We start from the raw sequence: 17,720 nt of genomic DNA, 5'->3' as shown, positions 1-17,720 counted from the left end.
CGGAGAAAATGGTTAGCAACATTTCTTTCTGTTTTACGCTCTGAATTCAAATTCCGCTTACGGTCGACTTTGCTTTTCATCCTTTTCAGATCGATAAAATAAGTGCAAGCTGAGCACTGGGGTTGATGTGATCAGTTATCTCCCCACTCCACCCCTCCACATCAAAAATTTCAGGCCTTGTGCCTGTAGTAAAAAGAATAAGTAATAAGATGGGTTTTCCTTTGGTTTCTTATATCAGGTAGATTACATGAGAAAAACATTTCGGGGGAAAATCTGCCTTGATAACTAGAAACAAGTAACCATAGCAACAAAGTAAATTCTTAAAAAAAAAATCACCTCTCATAGAAATATCCAAAGATTTGATTTCATCGTGAATTGAAGATTTGTGCGAATGAAGTTTGGTAAGCTGTAAACTGACTTGCTGGATTTTCACATTTATTTGCTCAATAGCAGGCTACAGAAATAAAATATACAAATTAATTATTTTATTAAAAAAAAAAATCAATTATATTTTAGCAATGATTTAAAATTAATTGTAATGAACCAATTTGTTTGTATACACAAACACCATATATTTTGTCTATTATATCTTTCTAAGCATACATCATCATCATCATTTTAACATCCTCCTTTCTATTCTTGCATGGGTCAGACAGATTATTGTGGCAGGTTTTCTACAGCTGGACACCCTTCCTGTCACCAACCTTTACCTGTTTTCAACCAAGGTGATATTTCTCCCCCAGGGCCAGACAGTTTCTAGCAGAATATTGGGAATGAATGATACTGCTTGTATGACAATGAAACTCACCTACAACTATCACACGCACTGAACAAAGAAGAAGAAGAAGAAGAAGAAGAAGAAGAAGAAGAAGAAGAAGAAGAAGAAGAAGAAGAAGAAGAAGAAGAAGAAGAAGAAGAAGAAGAAGAAGAAGAAGAAGAAGAATTTAATAAATAACTTTGCCATTATTAAGATGAAGTTTGGAACACAAATGAACATGAAATTTAAACCAAATATTTTAATTTAGATCTCTTTAAAAAAGAGAAATTTGTATAACAGAACCAGGGTGGTTTGGGGTAGGTTAGTATCAAAAGGGTTAAATTGGTTCCACTATTTTACTGGCAAGAAATTGGTTAGCATGGACATAATTGTTTGGAAAACTAATGGGCAAAGCAAGTAAAATGCTTTAAAGATTGGCACTTCAACGTTATGTCTTTTAATGGCGGCTAAACAGTGATGACTTTGTAAATGTGAAAGTATTCAAAAAAAGAATTAGAAAAAAGGTAAATAAAAAAAAAAGTAACCTGATTGTCATCATTAGTTGGTATGGAGGCCAGGCGGTTTTCAAGTGTTCCAACTTGTCGTTTTAACTCTCGAACACTGTAACACAATAAAAGGTGAAAAGAGATATGGTAGAGGAAGGAAGGATACCAGGAACTTTGAACGAAACTGAAAGCAAACAGGTTGGGCACAAGGCCAGCAATTTCAGGGAAGCAACTAAGTCAATTACATCCTAAAAATCTTGCTGCAAAATCTGTTGTCTCACTGGCTTCCAAGAGATTCCTTTACTATGAAACTCTACCAGACAACAGGTAAAAGATCTCACTGGTCAGGGATTCCTTACCACAAAACAATAGCTTCCCTGATGAGGAGATTGGGTGTAAAAAGAGTCAAGTGCTAATATATACATAACTGCTACATGTTGATGAAAGACATGGAGGTAACATGAAGCAAAGGAAGCCTGACAAACACATAAAAACATCCCAACAATAGTGAAGCCCAAAGACAATCCCTCTTTCTCTAAGTACATAGTCCTTGATAATCACAGTATAATTATTAACTAAGTTGGTGTATGATATGGAAAGATGACGCAGGTGGATGAAAGGACAGGTACCATAAGTGGAGCAGGAGGACAAAGGGTCCAAGTTTGGCATGGCAATGAGGAAAACAAAAAGTCACATAAGTTGCAGTCACTTCTGAAGAAAGGGTTAAAGGTGTTTGGCAAATAAATAAGGGAAGACAGAAGTGTCACCGAGGAAAGGAGGGAATGTGGAATAGAAAGCAATGAGTAAGGAAGCAGTTGATGACGGATCGAGTACAGGACAGGGGCATTGAAGTGTAATCAGTGGCAACCGTGTTAGATGAGACTTATCTTTAGTGATCAAGATAACCTCGTTATAGGAACAAGCAGTTTAACTGATGTGTCTGGATGTCAAAACTGAGGAATGTATGTATTCACGACCTTAAACATGAACCCTCACTTGTTTGGTTCTCTTTCTTTTTCACACATAATTCAATCCTTTACTTCACCTCCCATCACCCACACTTTCCACCCCATCCCCAACACTGCACACACACACACAAATATGTCTAATGCAGGTTATATTGCACCACACCACCTTCCTCCAGACTTGCCACACTAAGTTCTTTTATTCTTCACTTCATGACTTTCTGTTCTTGCTCTGGTTATAACTTCTATTGAGAATCTGTAGAGATAATCTTAACAAGTAATGTAGTAGCACTGCTAACACAGCAGAACACAGTACTGACTTATAAAATCGTTTAATATACTTTGTAAGTATATTATGGTTGCATAACAAAATACAGAGTTGTTACAATTAATTAACATGTTCATACCAGCTGCCAGGAATGTGTTTAATATGTAAAATTGGTCTATCCAACTGTGTTGCACCACTATATTTAGTGGCTGTTTAAGCAATATATTCACAAATGATCAATGGGTAGGATAGGTACTGATGAAGGAACAAGAATTCTTGAAATCTGCATATACACCCATTGCTATATTTTCATCTTCAATTGTATTCTTTTATTTTGTTTCGGTCATTTGACTGCGGCCATGCTGGAGCACCGTCTTTAGTCGAACAATTTGATCCCAGGACTTATTCTTTGTAAGCCTAGTACTTATTCTATTGATCTCTTTTGCTGAGCCGCTAAGTTACAGGGACGTAAACACACCAGCATCGGTTGTCAAGCGATGATGGGAAACAAACACAGACACACAAACATATATAGATACGACGGGCTTCTCTCAGTTTCCATCTACCAAATCCACTCACAAGGCTTTAGTCAGCTCGAGGCTATAGTAGAAGACACTTGCCTAAGGTGCCACGCAGTGGGACTGAACTCAGGACCATGTGGTTAGTAAGCAAGCTAATTACCACACAGCCGCTCCTGTGCCCATGTTGCTTAGATTAGACGAATTCAGATATGAAACATTGTAATGTCTCAGCGCTGGCAAGAATTTCTATAGCAAATCTGTAGAAATAACCTTAAAAAACAGAAGAAATTAAACCTACCTTTTTCTGTTTTGTTCTTCTTCTTGTTTTTTGTACTTTAAATCATCGAGAACTTCTGTAGCCTTTTACAAGGAAAAACAATAAAATTGACATTAAAAAAAAACAAAAAAAAACAATAATTCTTCAATGATAGATTTCAAAACATTTAATAAAGAACTCGAATAAAAGACCTTGATCATGAGAGAAAAAAGAGAAATTTAGATATTTTACTAATCTAGTTGTATTGTCATCATCATCATCGGTTTTGATGTGCACTGTTCCATGCTCACATAGATCAGATGGAACTTGAGGAGGCAGATTTTTCTACAGCCAGATGCCTTTCCTGCTTCCAAGGCAAGATAACATTTCCTTACGGTCAGATAAGTCTTCATGGAAGACTGGAAAAGACAGACACTGCTTGTATGACAGTGACACTCATTTACAACTATCACACAGTGTCGCCTGACTGGCACTAATGTCGGTGGCACGAAAAAAGCACCATTTGAGCATGGTCATTGCCAGTGCTGCCTGACTGGCTCCTGTGCTAGTGGCACGTAAAAAACACCCACTACACTCTCGGAGTGGTGCAGCCTCCTGGCTTCCCAGACCCCAATCAAACCATCCAACCCATGCCAGCATGGAAAACGGACATTAAACGATGATGATGATAAAATATTTGTCTAAGGTGCTAGGCTCAAGTTCTGGTCCACGAATGAGGGATGGGTGCATATCTCACTTCTGACAAGCATTTTTTTAGGTACATGTCTGTGTGGTAAGAAGTTTGCTTTCCAATCATATGGCTCCAGGTTCAGTCCCACTACATGGCACCTTTAGCAAGTGCCTTCTAAGATAGCCTTGGGCCAACCAAAACCTCATGAGTGGATTTGGTAAATGGAAACTGAAAGAAGCCTGTAGTATATGTATATATTTATATATACAACAGGTTTGTGTATGTTTATCCAGTGTTGGTGTGTTTATGTACCTGTAACTTAGCAGTTTGGCAAAAGGTGCTGATAAAGAAAGTACCAGGCTTTAAAAACATAAAAGTACTGGGGTTGATTCATTCAACTAAAATTCCTCAAGGCAGTGCCCCAGCATGGCCAGAGTCTAATGACTGCAACAAGTAAAAGATTAAAAAAAGATATAAATACTCCACACGCACACACACGCAATGGCCATTTTTGCACTCTCCTGCCTTCAAAAATCTTATTCTTTATCTTTCTCCAAATTCCAGTCAATTAATTTTCAGCCATGTAAGGACCCATATGCTTTTCTCTGGACTATCTGCGCCTTCCTCCTTTTCCTCTTCTCTGGACCTTTACCCCTATCCAACCAGGAGCCATGCATGAAACCTCAATTCCACTCCTACTTTTCCATTTAAAATACTTTCACTGAGCCTCAATCTAATATATTCATTGACTTTTGTTCTTTGTTCCAGTTTTTTGACGTTCGATTTGCCTATATATACAGTGTCATCATCATCATCATCATCATCATCATTTAACGTCCGTTGTCCATGCTGTCATGGGTTGGACGGTTTGACCAGGGCTGGTAAGCTGGAAGGCTGCACCAGGCTCCAGTCTGATTTGGCATGGTTTTCTACAGCTGGATGCCCTTTCTAACATCAACCACTCCAAGAGTGTAATGGGTGCTTTTACGTGCCACCAGCACGGGTGCCAATTTGCATGACACCGGTATCTTCCATGACTGCAATTTTGCTTGACTGGATGGGTCTTCTGAAGCACGACATAATGCCAAAGGTCTTGGTCATTGCTTCTGTGAGGCCCAACGCTCAAAAGGAACTCAGCCACCTTGCCTCTGTGCATGTATATAAATTTATATATATATATATATATAAATATATCTATATAATGTACAGAACACTGCAATAAGTGTGTGAATCTGAGAGAGGAATATATTGAATAAAATCAAAATTAACTGATCCTCCTCCATTTTCTTTTACCCAAAGCCAGGAAGTTTCCCCTTGTATGTGTGTGTGTGTATATATTTATATATATATATATATATATATATATAAAACCGCTGTCACCGCCACCGCCACTGTTTAACGTTCATTTTCCATGCTGGCATAGGTTGGACGGTTTGACTGAGGCCTGGAGAGCCAGCAACTGCACCAGTCTCCAATTTGATCTGGCAATGTTTCTACAGATCGGATGCCCTTCCTATCGTTAACCACTCTGAGAGTGTAGTGGATGCTTTTTATATGATCTTTATTTAACTTTTGGACTCTCTATTCAACCAAAATTCTGCACCAATGTACATCAATAAAAGAATTCTATTCATATTCTATTCAAAATGAACTTTACTTGTTTGAAACTAACTGACCAACCGACTGGTAGCTGACTACAGATAAGATTTATTATTCAAATATCCGCTGTCAGTATTTTGATTTTATAGAATTTTGGAAGAATTCAATGTAAGAACTGTAATATAAACAAACAACCACGGCAAACAATCTCCAAAGAACGAAAGAACTCAACCATCAAATCACACTTTTTTTTTTTCTTTTTTTTTTGCAATGGTTAAATATTCTCAGGAATCATAAACAGAAACCACTTAAAATAAGATGTTTCTAAGATGGACATTAAAAATTAAAGTAAAAATGTTGGCTTCTAATATCACCTTATCTGTTTCATATTCAATCTGTTTCTTAATTTTTTCAATTGCTTTATTTGTATCCGAAATACAGGTACTCTGAATAAAGGAAAACAAAAACATCCAATGAAGTCATGCAATATTTTTACCTGTAAATTACTGATTACTAACTTATGATAAGTTTATGAATTCTGATACAATAAAAGACAACAATGGGAAAAGACTAAAACTACATACCTCTTGAGCAAAGAGAAAAACTGATTTAAGATCAAAAACTGCTCCTCCCCTGGTCTTGTTAACACTAATTAATTCTCTAAAAACAGGACAGATATAAAATTATGTTACATAAACTATTTAACCCTTTTGTTACAGTATTTATTTTGAGATGCTCTGGGTTTCTTTCAATTAATTTTAAATATAACAAAGAATTTGGTAAAACAACTTAGTTATCATTCAGCTTGTGATAAGGCTGGCCTTTGAAATAACAAGTACAACTCATTTTTAGAAGGTGAGTGGACTGGAGCAACATGAAATAAAGTGTCTTGCTCAAGGACACACCACACCACCAACAATCAAACATAACGACTGTGAGCCGAATGCCCTAACCACTAAGCTACTGCTTCTGGTTACATACATTTTGTGGCCAAAAAGTTTTACTTAAAACCTGTTGTGAAGGAATTGATTCTTTAAGCTTAATGTTAGCAGGTTTGTGTAACAATATTCAAAATTTGTAAACATGGCACAATTTCAAAAACTTACAATATTTTTTAATTGTTGGTTGGTTGTAGTTAGACTGTTCTGTACAACTTGTAATTCTTTCTTCATTGGAGCAGCAGCAGACTGCAACCCTTCCACAACTTTAGCCATTTCATCTTTCTCTTTCTTCACATCAGTATATTTACGACGCTGTTCTTCATACTCCTAGTAAAAGCAAAAGTAGTTTTTATAATATTAAATATTTAGTATTACACAATTGTCAAAAGGGCTGGATTTGGCACTACTAAGAGTTCTTGAATTCTTTAAGTTTTGGCTGTCTTGGTTTTTTATGATAAATATAAGAGGAAAAAAAAACATAAAAGCTAAAAATGAACCAACTTGATACCAGAAGCGGTAGTCATTAACCCTTTTGTTACTATATTTCTGTTGAGATGCTCTGTGTTTCTTTTAATTACTTTAAATATAACAAAAGAATTTAGTAAAATAACTTAGTTACCATTCAGCTAGTGTTAGGAACATAAATTTTGACTAAGATTTGGTGGAAGATTTTAATTCAAAATTTTTAAAAACAAGACATTTGTACTACAGAGCCAGAGGTGGTTACAGCCAGGTTGGTAACTGAAATAGGTATTTTATCATCAACATCATTGCTTTTATGTTTTATTTCTCTATGCTGGCGTGGGTTGGACAAGACGTCTTGAGACAGTATTCTTCAGTCAGATGCCATTTGTGATGCCAACTTGTAATCGCTTTCAATTAACGTATTACTTTATTCAGATTATCTTTGAACATGAAATGGCAAGCTGTGAAACATTGGCCATGTGGTATCGATGCAAAGACTTGCACAGACAAACACACACACATACACACATATCCAATAGGCTTCCATATAGTTTCCACCAAACAAATTTCACTCACAAGATGTATATTTCTAGAATGACATTGTAGGGTAGGTGTGAGAGGCCAGATCTGGCAGGTTTGAACATAAAACAGGGAGAACATTTCAGCTGGCTATACCCAGTTTAAATGCTAAAAGATTAACCAGGCTTTGGTCGGCCTGAGGCAAAAGCAGAAGACACTTGCGCAAGGTTCCACACAGTGGGACTGAACCCGGAACCATGTGGTTGGGGAGCAAACATCTTGCAACACAGCCACATATCATGTATAAATAATTATGAAAGCACTTTATGAAGAATCTATTGACTTCTGGGAAGGTAGTACAGTTTAATAATAAAGAATTATATTCTGTAACTACAACTTGTTAACAAATCCTGTATTCCAAAACAGAGGTTAATGAATGTTATAAAATAAATGTAGAAATGAAAATGAAAGATTTACCAGCCATGGTCTTTTCATTCTCAACATTTTAATTTGTTCCAAGTATTTCTGTCCTTCTTCAAAATTCCTAACATCTTGTTCCAAATGATTGTTCTTTTGTTTTTCCTGGTTCACATGCTCCACAAGGCTGTCATAGGCTTGGTTAAGAAGCCGTGCCTTTGTCCTAGCCTGCTTTAGTAGCATATGTGTTTCATACATGTCTTCACTACCAACCTAAAGCATTACCAAAAACGTAATTAATGCACACATGTAAGTATAAAACTATTCATTCAAAACAAAATTTGCATTGAAAATTTTAAAAGAATCATAACAAATCTCATTACAGCAATTAAAATATAATGAAGTTTTTGTAAATAGTTCTTAGAATCTAAATGTTTAATACAGAAATATAAATAAAAATCTTTATTCTTGTGATTTTTCTCTCATCTTCCACATACACAACATAAAAAAAAACCATACATACACCAAGCTAGCTTTAGCTAATTTGATATCCTACTTTCAATGCAAAATATCATACTGAAAAATTAACATAATTTATCTTAGAATCAAATACAGACATTAAAAGAATTGAAATGTGTACAGGGAACATGGTTACACTGGAATTGGGGTTGGAGGTGTCCACAGGCAAAGTAATCCAAACAAAAGGGCTAGAGTTCAGGTGAGAAGACTAAGTTCAGATGCATGGAAACATGTAATACAGGAAACTAATTAAGCCAATGAGAATAAAGAACACAGATGTTAAAACAATAACACTTTGTATATTTGAGCGACTCAGTAAGAAGAATCCATCCTCATCATCAGGGTCAGACAGTTTGATAGGAGTTGACAAGCTGGAGAACAGCACCAGGTTCCAATTATCTATTCTAGCAGGGTTTCTAAGGCCAGACGCCCTTCCTAATGCCACTTTACAGAGTTTTTTTTTACATGGCATCAACATGAAAGTTCCCCTCTGAAGCACAAGTCTGGGCAAGGTTGTTTATGAAAGACCAGTAGTTGCCCATGCATACAAGCTTCCCCTTTCCATGCCACTGATGTTATCCAAGGGAAAGGCAAAGGTTGATACAGCTTGGCACCAATGACGTCATAACTCATTTCTGCAGCTGAATGAACTGGAGCAATGTGAAATAAAGTGTTTTGCTCAAGAACACAAGATACATCCCTGTCTGGGAATCGAACCCACTACCTCATGATTGCGAGCCCAATGCTCTAACCACTGAGCCAAGTATGAAAAAAGAAATCACTAACAAAAAAGAAAAGCAATTACACCTTGTAGGTATGGTCAACAGGTGTCGAACAGCTTAAATTAGAAGTAACACAATTCAAAATTAAATATAAATATGATTATATTACAAAACAAGATATTTACAGCTTTTTCTGTGTTTTCGAGAAGCTCCTGTTGAGACATTCGTGAAAAATCAGCAACTTTTTCTTGTGGCAAAAATTGGCAGAGATTTCCCACCTGGATTCTAAGACGAAGTGTCATTTCTTCAACCTAGAAATAATCATAACAGAAAACTGCTTACAAAAGCAATTAAAAACCTTAAAGTACATAATCATTTGCCAGTAGTTAACTTTTTTTACAAGATGAAAAGGAAAAATAAAACATTAAAAGTAAAAAAGAATCAAATTACTGAGAAAAAAAACCCAGAACTACCTCACCAAAGAAATAAAGAAAAAGAAAAGCGGGGGAGAGTGTAACAGGTTGTACACCGCAGACCAAATGGCAGATTCAGCTGTGCCTCATAGACATTATTGCAAAGGTGTTGCCATGGAGAATGACCAGTGACACATGCTGCAACAGCCACCCCCACCTCGCTGGGCTTGTTTCTAAGACAGGCCATTGTTATCCTGATTTTGTGAAGGAAATCAGTACCATGGGGCTCCAAGAATCTCTGAAGTCTCAACAGCGACCAGCACAAACAGTCAGGCTCCTGTATGTGTTTAACTTAGGGGAAGAAAAAAAAAGATTTAGGATCTCATGAAAAAAGAAAAATACTTTTTTTTATTCTTTTAGAAATATAATTTATTTCTGAAGTTTAGCATTAGCTAGTCAAGAAAATGGGTGAAGAAACTAACGTATAACATAACTAATGGTTAAGAAGCTTTTTGAAAATAGCCAGGATTTATAAGTAGCTCATTAAATATTTACCCAAATATAGGTTAAATTTAATTTAAAGAAATTTTTTATTAATTACATGAAGTCAGAAATTACATAGAAGTATAATGTTAAGTTCATAGGTGAACGAAAAAATATAGTTTTGTGTTGCACCCAAAGCTATAAAAAATAGCAAGAATTGTATCGAAGGCTTACAAAAGGATTATTCTACAACAATCCAAAATTATCAGTCATTGGGAAGAATCACACAAGCCATGCTAACAAAAGAAATAAACCGTTTATGTTCTACCTTTTACCTGTTTCAGTCATTAATTAGACTGTGGCCATGCTGGAGCACCGCCTTGAACAATTTTAATTGAAGGAATCGACCCCCAATATTCATTGTTTTTCAGCCTGGCACTTATTCTATCAGCCTCCTTTGCTGAACTGCTAAGTTATGGAGACGTAAACAAACCAACACAAGCTGTCAAAGTGGGGGAAGGGGACAAACACAAAAACGCACACACTCACATACACGTGTGTCTGTGTGTGTGCTTGATGGGCTTCTTTCAGTTTCCATGTACTAAATCCACTTGCAAGGCTTCAGTTGGTCTGAAGCTATAGTAGAAGGCCCTTGCCCAAGGTGCTATATAGTGGGACTGAACCCAGAACCATGTGGTTAGGAAATGAACTTCGTACCACACAGTCAAGCCTGCACCTAAAGTTGAAAACAAAAAAAAAAAAAGGAACTATAAACTTTCGTGATTGAATCTGAACTAAAAACTTACTGCTTTATGGTTGGCTGATCGGCCATTTACAAACCAAGACGATACGTTGTTCTTGCTGATCTCGCGTTGAATTATATAGTTGTCCCCATCACGATTATATCTTAAAAGAGAAAATAAAAATTATTTTTTTAATGTACAGAAGTAAATTATACAAATGCAAACAAATAACATTTATGATCTTTTTAACACACAAGAAATTTCATAGAAAATATTTATAAACCAACAGACCGATGCCATTAAAAAATGATGATATTTTAACCCTTTAGCATTTAAACTGGCCATGTCTGGCAGGAATATTCAGCCTGCTTTATGTTTAAACTGGCCAAATCCAGCCTTTCACACTTTCCCTACAATGTCATTCTAAAAATAAACATCAGATGAAATCAAATCACAATCAAATGGAAATTGTAGTTGTGATCCCCATGCTGGTGGCATGTAAAAAGCACTATCCAAACGTGGTCAATGCCAGCCCCCTCTGGCCCCTGTGCTGGTGGCATGTAAAAAGCACCCACTACACTCTCAGAGTGGTTGGCATTAGGAAGGGCATCCAGCTGTAGAAACATTGCTAGATCAAACTGGAGTCTGGTGCAGCCTCCTGGCTTTCCAGACCCCAGTTGAACCATCCAACTCATGCCAGCATGGAAAATGGACATTAAACGAAGATGATGATAAACACTAGAATTTGCTAAGGCAAAAGTTAGTGAACAGAGACCAACTAGAGTCATGGCCACAAGCAAGAGCCACTAGAGACAAACGGCCAGAGGGAGAAAGAAGGTTACAACCAGCCAACTATGAGACACAACGCCCCTCGACTCTATAACTTTCACTAGCTCACTTTCTTTTCTCTTACAACATCATTCTATCACTATCTATGGTTTACTACTACAATAAAAACATGTACACACATACTGGCCGAAATTAACTCTTTTTACCCCACATGCTTTTCCATTTACTAATTATACATACCAACCTGTCGTGGTTTTGGATACAGACAAAGTAACAGTAAATAAATATTTCTTTACAACTTCAATCACTCTTCTTCTTTCATCTTGCACATCTGCAACAGCAACACCAGTTAAAATCGCTAACTGCCAACTCCAACATATATCATCACAAATATGGTTACACTGGTGACCACTGATTCCATCTTAACAATAACCATTACAGACTGTAGCCTGGTGCAGCTCTCCAACTTGCCAGCCCTGGTCAAACTGCCCAACCCATGCCAGCATGGACAACAGGCGTTAAATGATGGTGATGATGATGATATATATATATATATTTATATTCATTATCATTATTGATTTTACTTCTATTTTGCCAAACTGGTGTGAGTTGGACAGAACTGTTTGAGGCAGTGTTTTATTGAGAGGAGCTGGACACAATTCCTAACATCAACCCATTTAGTCACCTCTTACAACATACAAGGATATTGTGTACCTATTCTGAAAGAGAAGGAACACAACATACTCAATTATGCTTATGTAAATGAACATAAGTCTTGCTGTGAAGATTATTTTTCTTAACTGTATGTAATGAGTGACTGGACATATTTTTCTTTAGGCCTAATTTGGTGTAAGATCACAGGGCTATACTTACAGCTCAAGTTCAATAGACCCCTTTGATTTTCCATAACGTATATATTCTGAAAGTTGAGAAGCTCGGCCCAACAAACTAGTTTTGCCACCAAGGCCGAGGCAAATAGCACATATGATAGTTGATTTTCCGGTACCATTTGGGCCAATGATCACATTTAGATAAGGAGAAGTATAGAACTCAACAGATTCATAGGTCCTAAAAGAAAGGAAAAAAAAAGGGAGTTAGATTTTTAACTTTATAAATGACAGAAAAGGTAAATTCTTCTTGAAAATATCACAAGAGCATGTTGCATTTTCCCACATACAAGTCGAATTTTTCGGACCAAAATGTACAGCAAAGAAAAAAGCAGATGGAATAATACACCAAGATGACTTTGGCAGACCAAAAATTCCGTGTGAATTTGGAAAGATTGTGACGATGTTTCAATGTTTACACTATATGTTTATATTCTTTATTAAGTTGACTTATATGCTTGGAAAATACGGTAATTACAAAGAAAACATTAAATGAAGCTAAAATTAGTGTCACATGACTAAATACAATGATGTGTTATTCAAATAATGACAATATATAACATGTAACTTGACATTTATTATAACCAAACATTGATGCCACCCTCCAGTCTCAATTGTCTAGATCAGTGGTTCTCAACTAGGGTCCATGGTAAGATTGGGGGAGGGGGGGTCCACGTAATAAAATAGTAAATTAGGGATCCACAATAGAAGGGCCCCTGAAAAAAATTTGCTTTAGATGTATGTATTTCAAGAAACAGTTCTAACATTTTACATGGTTCAACCTACACATGTTAATGTGTGAAAAACAAAGTAGGAATTCAGAAAGAAGTTTCTATAAAACTCGTTTTGAAAACATTGAATGGCTATGGGGATCCACCAGAATAAAACAGTAATCAAAGGGGTCCACAGATAAAAACATGGTTGAGAATCCCTGGTCTAGATCATGAGATTCAGATAGAACGACTCTGAAGGGGTTAGGGGTAGGGTAAGCAAACACTGACTAAAATGTTTAACTCCAACTAAATCCTGATCGAGGAGACATGTAGTAATCAAAGCTATTCAAATTGTAACACCCCGCCTTCATATTATTCAGCATATCCTCTTTATAACACTGAATAAGTGTGTGGAAAACGAATATGAAAAAACTAATGCGCGCTGACGACCCTGGGAGTAGGGAGGGGACTTTCGGAAAATTCACAAGATCCGACTTTTCCGTCATAAATTCGGGTAAAATGGATATATATATTGATTTTTTTTTTACGGAATCCCACGTTTTTGGTTATGGAGGATCCGATTCTAAAAAAAAATTTTTTAATCGCATATATATAGAAGTTATGACAGAAAAATCGAATATTGTGAATTTTCCAAAAGTCCCCTCCCCCACCCACCAGGGTCGTCAGCACGCATTTTTGTTTCGTATTCGTTTTCCACACACGGTGGAGATGGAGTATATGTAATCTGGGTATACCCCCCCCTTTTAAATTTTGTTTTTTTTTACGGAATCCTATGTATCAGACCATGGAGAATCCGATTCTGGAAAAAAATTTTCAAAAATCTCAATTTCAAAATTTCGATCCCCCCCCCCCCCCGGTTTTTATATTGATCCACAGGGTAAACCTAACCCTAACTCAAACCCTAACCCTGACCGTAACCGTAACCCTAACCCTGACCCTAACCCTAACCCTGAACCTAACCCTAACACTAGTTTTGTGAGATTTGGCTGTTATTTCTAGCATGTAAATAGCCTGCTTGGTGGGGGGGGGGGGGTAATTGAAATTTTTCAAAAAATTTTTTTTCAGAATCAGAATCTCCATAGCCTAAAACGTGGGATTCCGTAAAAAAAAAATTAATAAATAAGTGGGGGAAAGGTTCAGATTACATATAGTCCATCTCTACCCCACACACTTATTAACACCCCCCACCCAGGCGGGTTAATTTTTTTTTCCGTTCCCGAGTGAAGGTCTTTACATTGACTCTCTTTTCTAATAAATATTGAGTAAATGTCCGACAACGAAAACTAGTCCCACCAAGATAATAACTGTCGTTATAAAAAATGTAAGTGAAAAGAATAAAACACGGTTTGGGGGTCTTTTTGTACAACTTTTCACCTACAGAAGGAAAGATCGTTTCCATGGGCCCAGTAGCTAACATTTACCAATCTGGAAATGAAGAATTGGGTAATAACTAGAATAAATTCATTAATATTTATCAAAAATACAGAGTTATTAAAGACTAAATTCATTTTTGAGACTATAATATTTTTCAAATCCTAAAGCAGTTACAGTAGAACGATTTATTATATTATGGTCTTAATGCTTCGTTTCATCTTGCAGAAATTGGAAGGGAAATCATTGATGGATTCATCAGGTGTTCTGGCTTGACGTTGGCGGTTTACCTCATTCACTATATTCTCTCAAATTCTTTGACTATCGATAGGTTGGCCACTTAAACGTTTTAATGTCACCGTATTTACAATTCTTTCACATGTTTGCACCTGCTAAATGAATTAAATTGCACGCTGAAGTGACAATGCCACTTGACTGGGTAACAAAAAAATATCGTTTTTCAAAGCATGAATGAGCCCCATATTACCATCAACATCAAATACAAGATCTTTGGCTGAAATTTCAGATGAACTTCAATGCAAAATTATAAAATTAACTAGACCGAATTTTATGGGTTAATTATTTATAAAAGAAGACTTTCAGTATTACTATTTACAACGCAATATTTACTTTCGGACATTTATATTAGCCTGTCTTGATTCTTTATTAGAAGAGACGGGTCCGGGTCCATGTTTATAAAAAGAAGAGAAAATGCTAAAGTGGGTTAATATCTAGTTAAACACCCGGCCACCGAAACAAAGTGTTGTCTTCCTAACGGACTGTACTCTTTCTACGAGTCACTGACCGCGAAAAGGGAAACAGTTTTAGCTAGGTGTGGACACCGGACTATTGCCTAACATGCGAATTCACAATAACTGATAAACAGACTGATCATGGAGAAATAAGCGGAGTCAACTTTAGTGTAAATAATAGCCGAATAACAGATATAAAGTTTAAAATCTTAGGTTTCATAATGTGTGGTGTAACTTAAAAGGTTCTAAATTACAAGTCTGAAGCGTTTTTGCTATAAAACCTTACAACTACGACCACTCTCTCGCGTTTGTTATGAAACTAAACACCATAAAATATTCGGATGTATGGATGAAAACTTACAAGATATTTTCTAGCTTAATTCGGACTATCGATCCTTCGCCAAAACCTTCCCTTCTACTTTGCTTAGCTGGTAATTCCGTCTGAGACAAATCTATAGTTACAGGCTGGATTGGCGCCGACATTTTTATGATTATCAAACAGATTTATAAAAAAACTATACATTGGAACCGTGGCGGAAAACGAAACCACATAGTCACCGACTCTAAATGGTGCAATATTTGTCACTAAAGTTTGCGAAGTAAATTTAACCATGAACTGAAAAGTTGTGATTGCTATGGACTTCTTGGATATCTAAACCAGGAAGAAATCTCATCTTTTAAATGAGACTACATTAAGCATTATTAGCTGTCTTGAGCTTCACTTCATAAGAATTTCGACAAGTTTTACTTTTGAATCGTTCATTGTGCACCTGTACCATCATTTCTCTTTTCAGAATATGCAATCACCAAAAATTACCCATTAATTTGTCATGTTTGCTTGGTTCATTATGGAAGTGTCGTCGGTGTTATCTCAGAAAGCTGCAACTTCGGTAGGGTTTTTTTATCGTGGTTACTCAGTCTTTTTTTTTTTTGCAATACATTTTATTTATCGTGAGAAAACGTGTACGAAATACACAATTCAATTCTATTCAAATCGCTAAAGTAACAAATGGAATTAGTTTTCCGGAAAACGAAATCAAATACTGTTTACATTCATACGCACATAGTAACGCAGTTTGTTTCTGATATCTATGGTCGTAGTAAGTCTGTGCACAATATATTCAACTACAAATCATATATGTAGAAAGAAAGAAAAAAAGACACTATTTATTAAATTTTCTGTTAGTATGAGATCAAATTTGCTTCTGATTATGTAATGGAATTGGAGCTTGTTCAGGCCTACTCGTTTTTACTTTGCATCTTTTTCGCTGTATATTTTGGGGAAGAATCAATTTTTGACATCGTTCAAATTAGACTCCAATTTTTTTTTCTTTCACTTTTTGTTAAACATCATTCTCTCTCTCTCTCTCTCTCTCTCTCTCTCTCTCTCTCTCTCAACTTAACTTTTTTAGTGTTACACCAGCCTCGAATCTATAAGCCGAACTCTAATTTCAAACTAGACTTCAGCACCCCACCACACTCAGCTCAAAACAGATATTGTTTTGAACTGAGTGGGCAGGTGCTAGATTCCATTGTTCGAAAATATAAGGACACAGATCGTGTTGTAAAGCCAGTTGGAGACGATGTCTCCTGGGGCTAAATTACGGCAACATTCGTCCTAAACCAGGACTGCCATGTTATGTTGGCAAACAATCTTTACTCCAAAGTACTGTTGCTGAATATCTCTCATTGTGAGATTTTAAAATAGTAATTTTCTAATGAATTTTCATGTCTGGCCATGTTCTGAATCACAATGTATCAACTCAGGTGTACCCCGAGGTTCAGTTTTGGATCCAATGCTTTTGCTTCTGCATATGAATGACCAACTTGTTACTTCTAACAGCCTTAACCTTCCACACACGGATATCACAAACATGCATCCTGAGAACATCAAACCAGCTTTTCATTGCTTACAACATGAAAGGAGAATTTGAAAGCATTGTTCAGTGGGTACACAAAACCAAGAACACCAGGACTGTAGCTACACATTAACTGAACCCTATATAAACTGCAGATGTCTCTCCTGTCCCCACAATCATCAACAGCTCAGCCAACTGTGAAACTAAAGTAGACTATCAACTTAATTATATTTCCATATATGTGTGTGTGTATAGTATATATAACTGGCACTCCATCAGTCACAGCAATGAGGGTTCCAGTTGATCTAATCAACAGAACAGCCTGCTCATGAAATTAATGTGCAAGTGGCTGAGTACATTAATATCATTTTTTCCTAGATATTTTTCTTTCAGTATTTTGGTTTGCAATTAAGATGTGTTGTGGTGGTCCTTTTTTAGTTCTGTATAGTCCAGCATTTAATCATTTGGTGTAAGCTAACAGGGAAGGTAAAATTTAGGGGTACAATCTCACTTCATGGCACCTTGGGCAAGTTTTATGCTTTA

General features: G+C 36.4%; 1 protein-coding gene across 1 annotated transcript in view; it reads right to left on the bottom strand.

Annotated features, from left to right (window-relative positions):
• LOC106878398 (structural maintenance of chromosomes protein 5) overlaps nt 1-15,882 on the bottom strand; it is a 37,194-nt gene extending 21,312 nt beyond the window's left edge. Inside the window, exons 1-10 of the mRNA XM_089364860.1 lie at nt 15,680-15,882; nt 12,448-12,642; nt 10,849-10,948; nt 9,332-9,457; nt 7,966-8,178; nt 6,670-6,831; nt 5,938-6,009; nt 3,316-3,377; nt 1,303-1,378; nt 337-454 (exon numbers count right to left, since the gene is read on the bottom strand). Coding sequence (XP_089220986.1) covers nt 337-454; nt 1,303-1,378; nt 3,316-3,377; nt 5,938-6,009; nt 6,670-6,831; nt 7,966-8,178; nt 9,332-9,457; nt 10,849-10,948; nt 12,448-12,642; nt 15,680-15,801 — 1,246 coding nt within the window. The 5' untranslated portion in view covers nt 15,802-15,882. The remainder of the gene's footprint in view (nt 1-336; nt 455-1,302; nt 1,379-3,315; nt 3,378-5,937; nt 6,010-6,669; nt 6,832-7,965; nt 8,179-9,331; nt 9,458-10,848; nt 10,949-12,447; nt 12,643-15,679) is intronic.
• Nucleotides 15,883-17,720: the final 1,838 nt, after the last annotated feature.

Source organism: Octopus bimaculoides, chromosome 16 (assembly GCF_046866305.1).
Source record: "Octopus bimaculoides isolate indiv1 chromosome 16, ASM4686630v1, whole genome shotgun sequence".
NCBI classification, from domain to species: Eukaryota; Metazoa; Mollusca; class Cephalopoda; order Octopoda; family Octopodidae; genus Octopus; species Octopus bimaculoides.
This window is presented reverse-complemented; position numbering and strand designations above follow the sequence as displayed.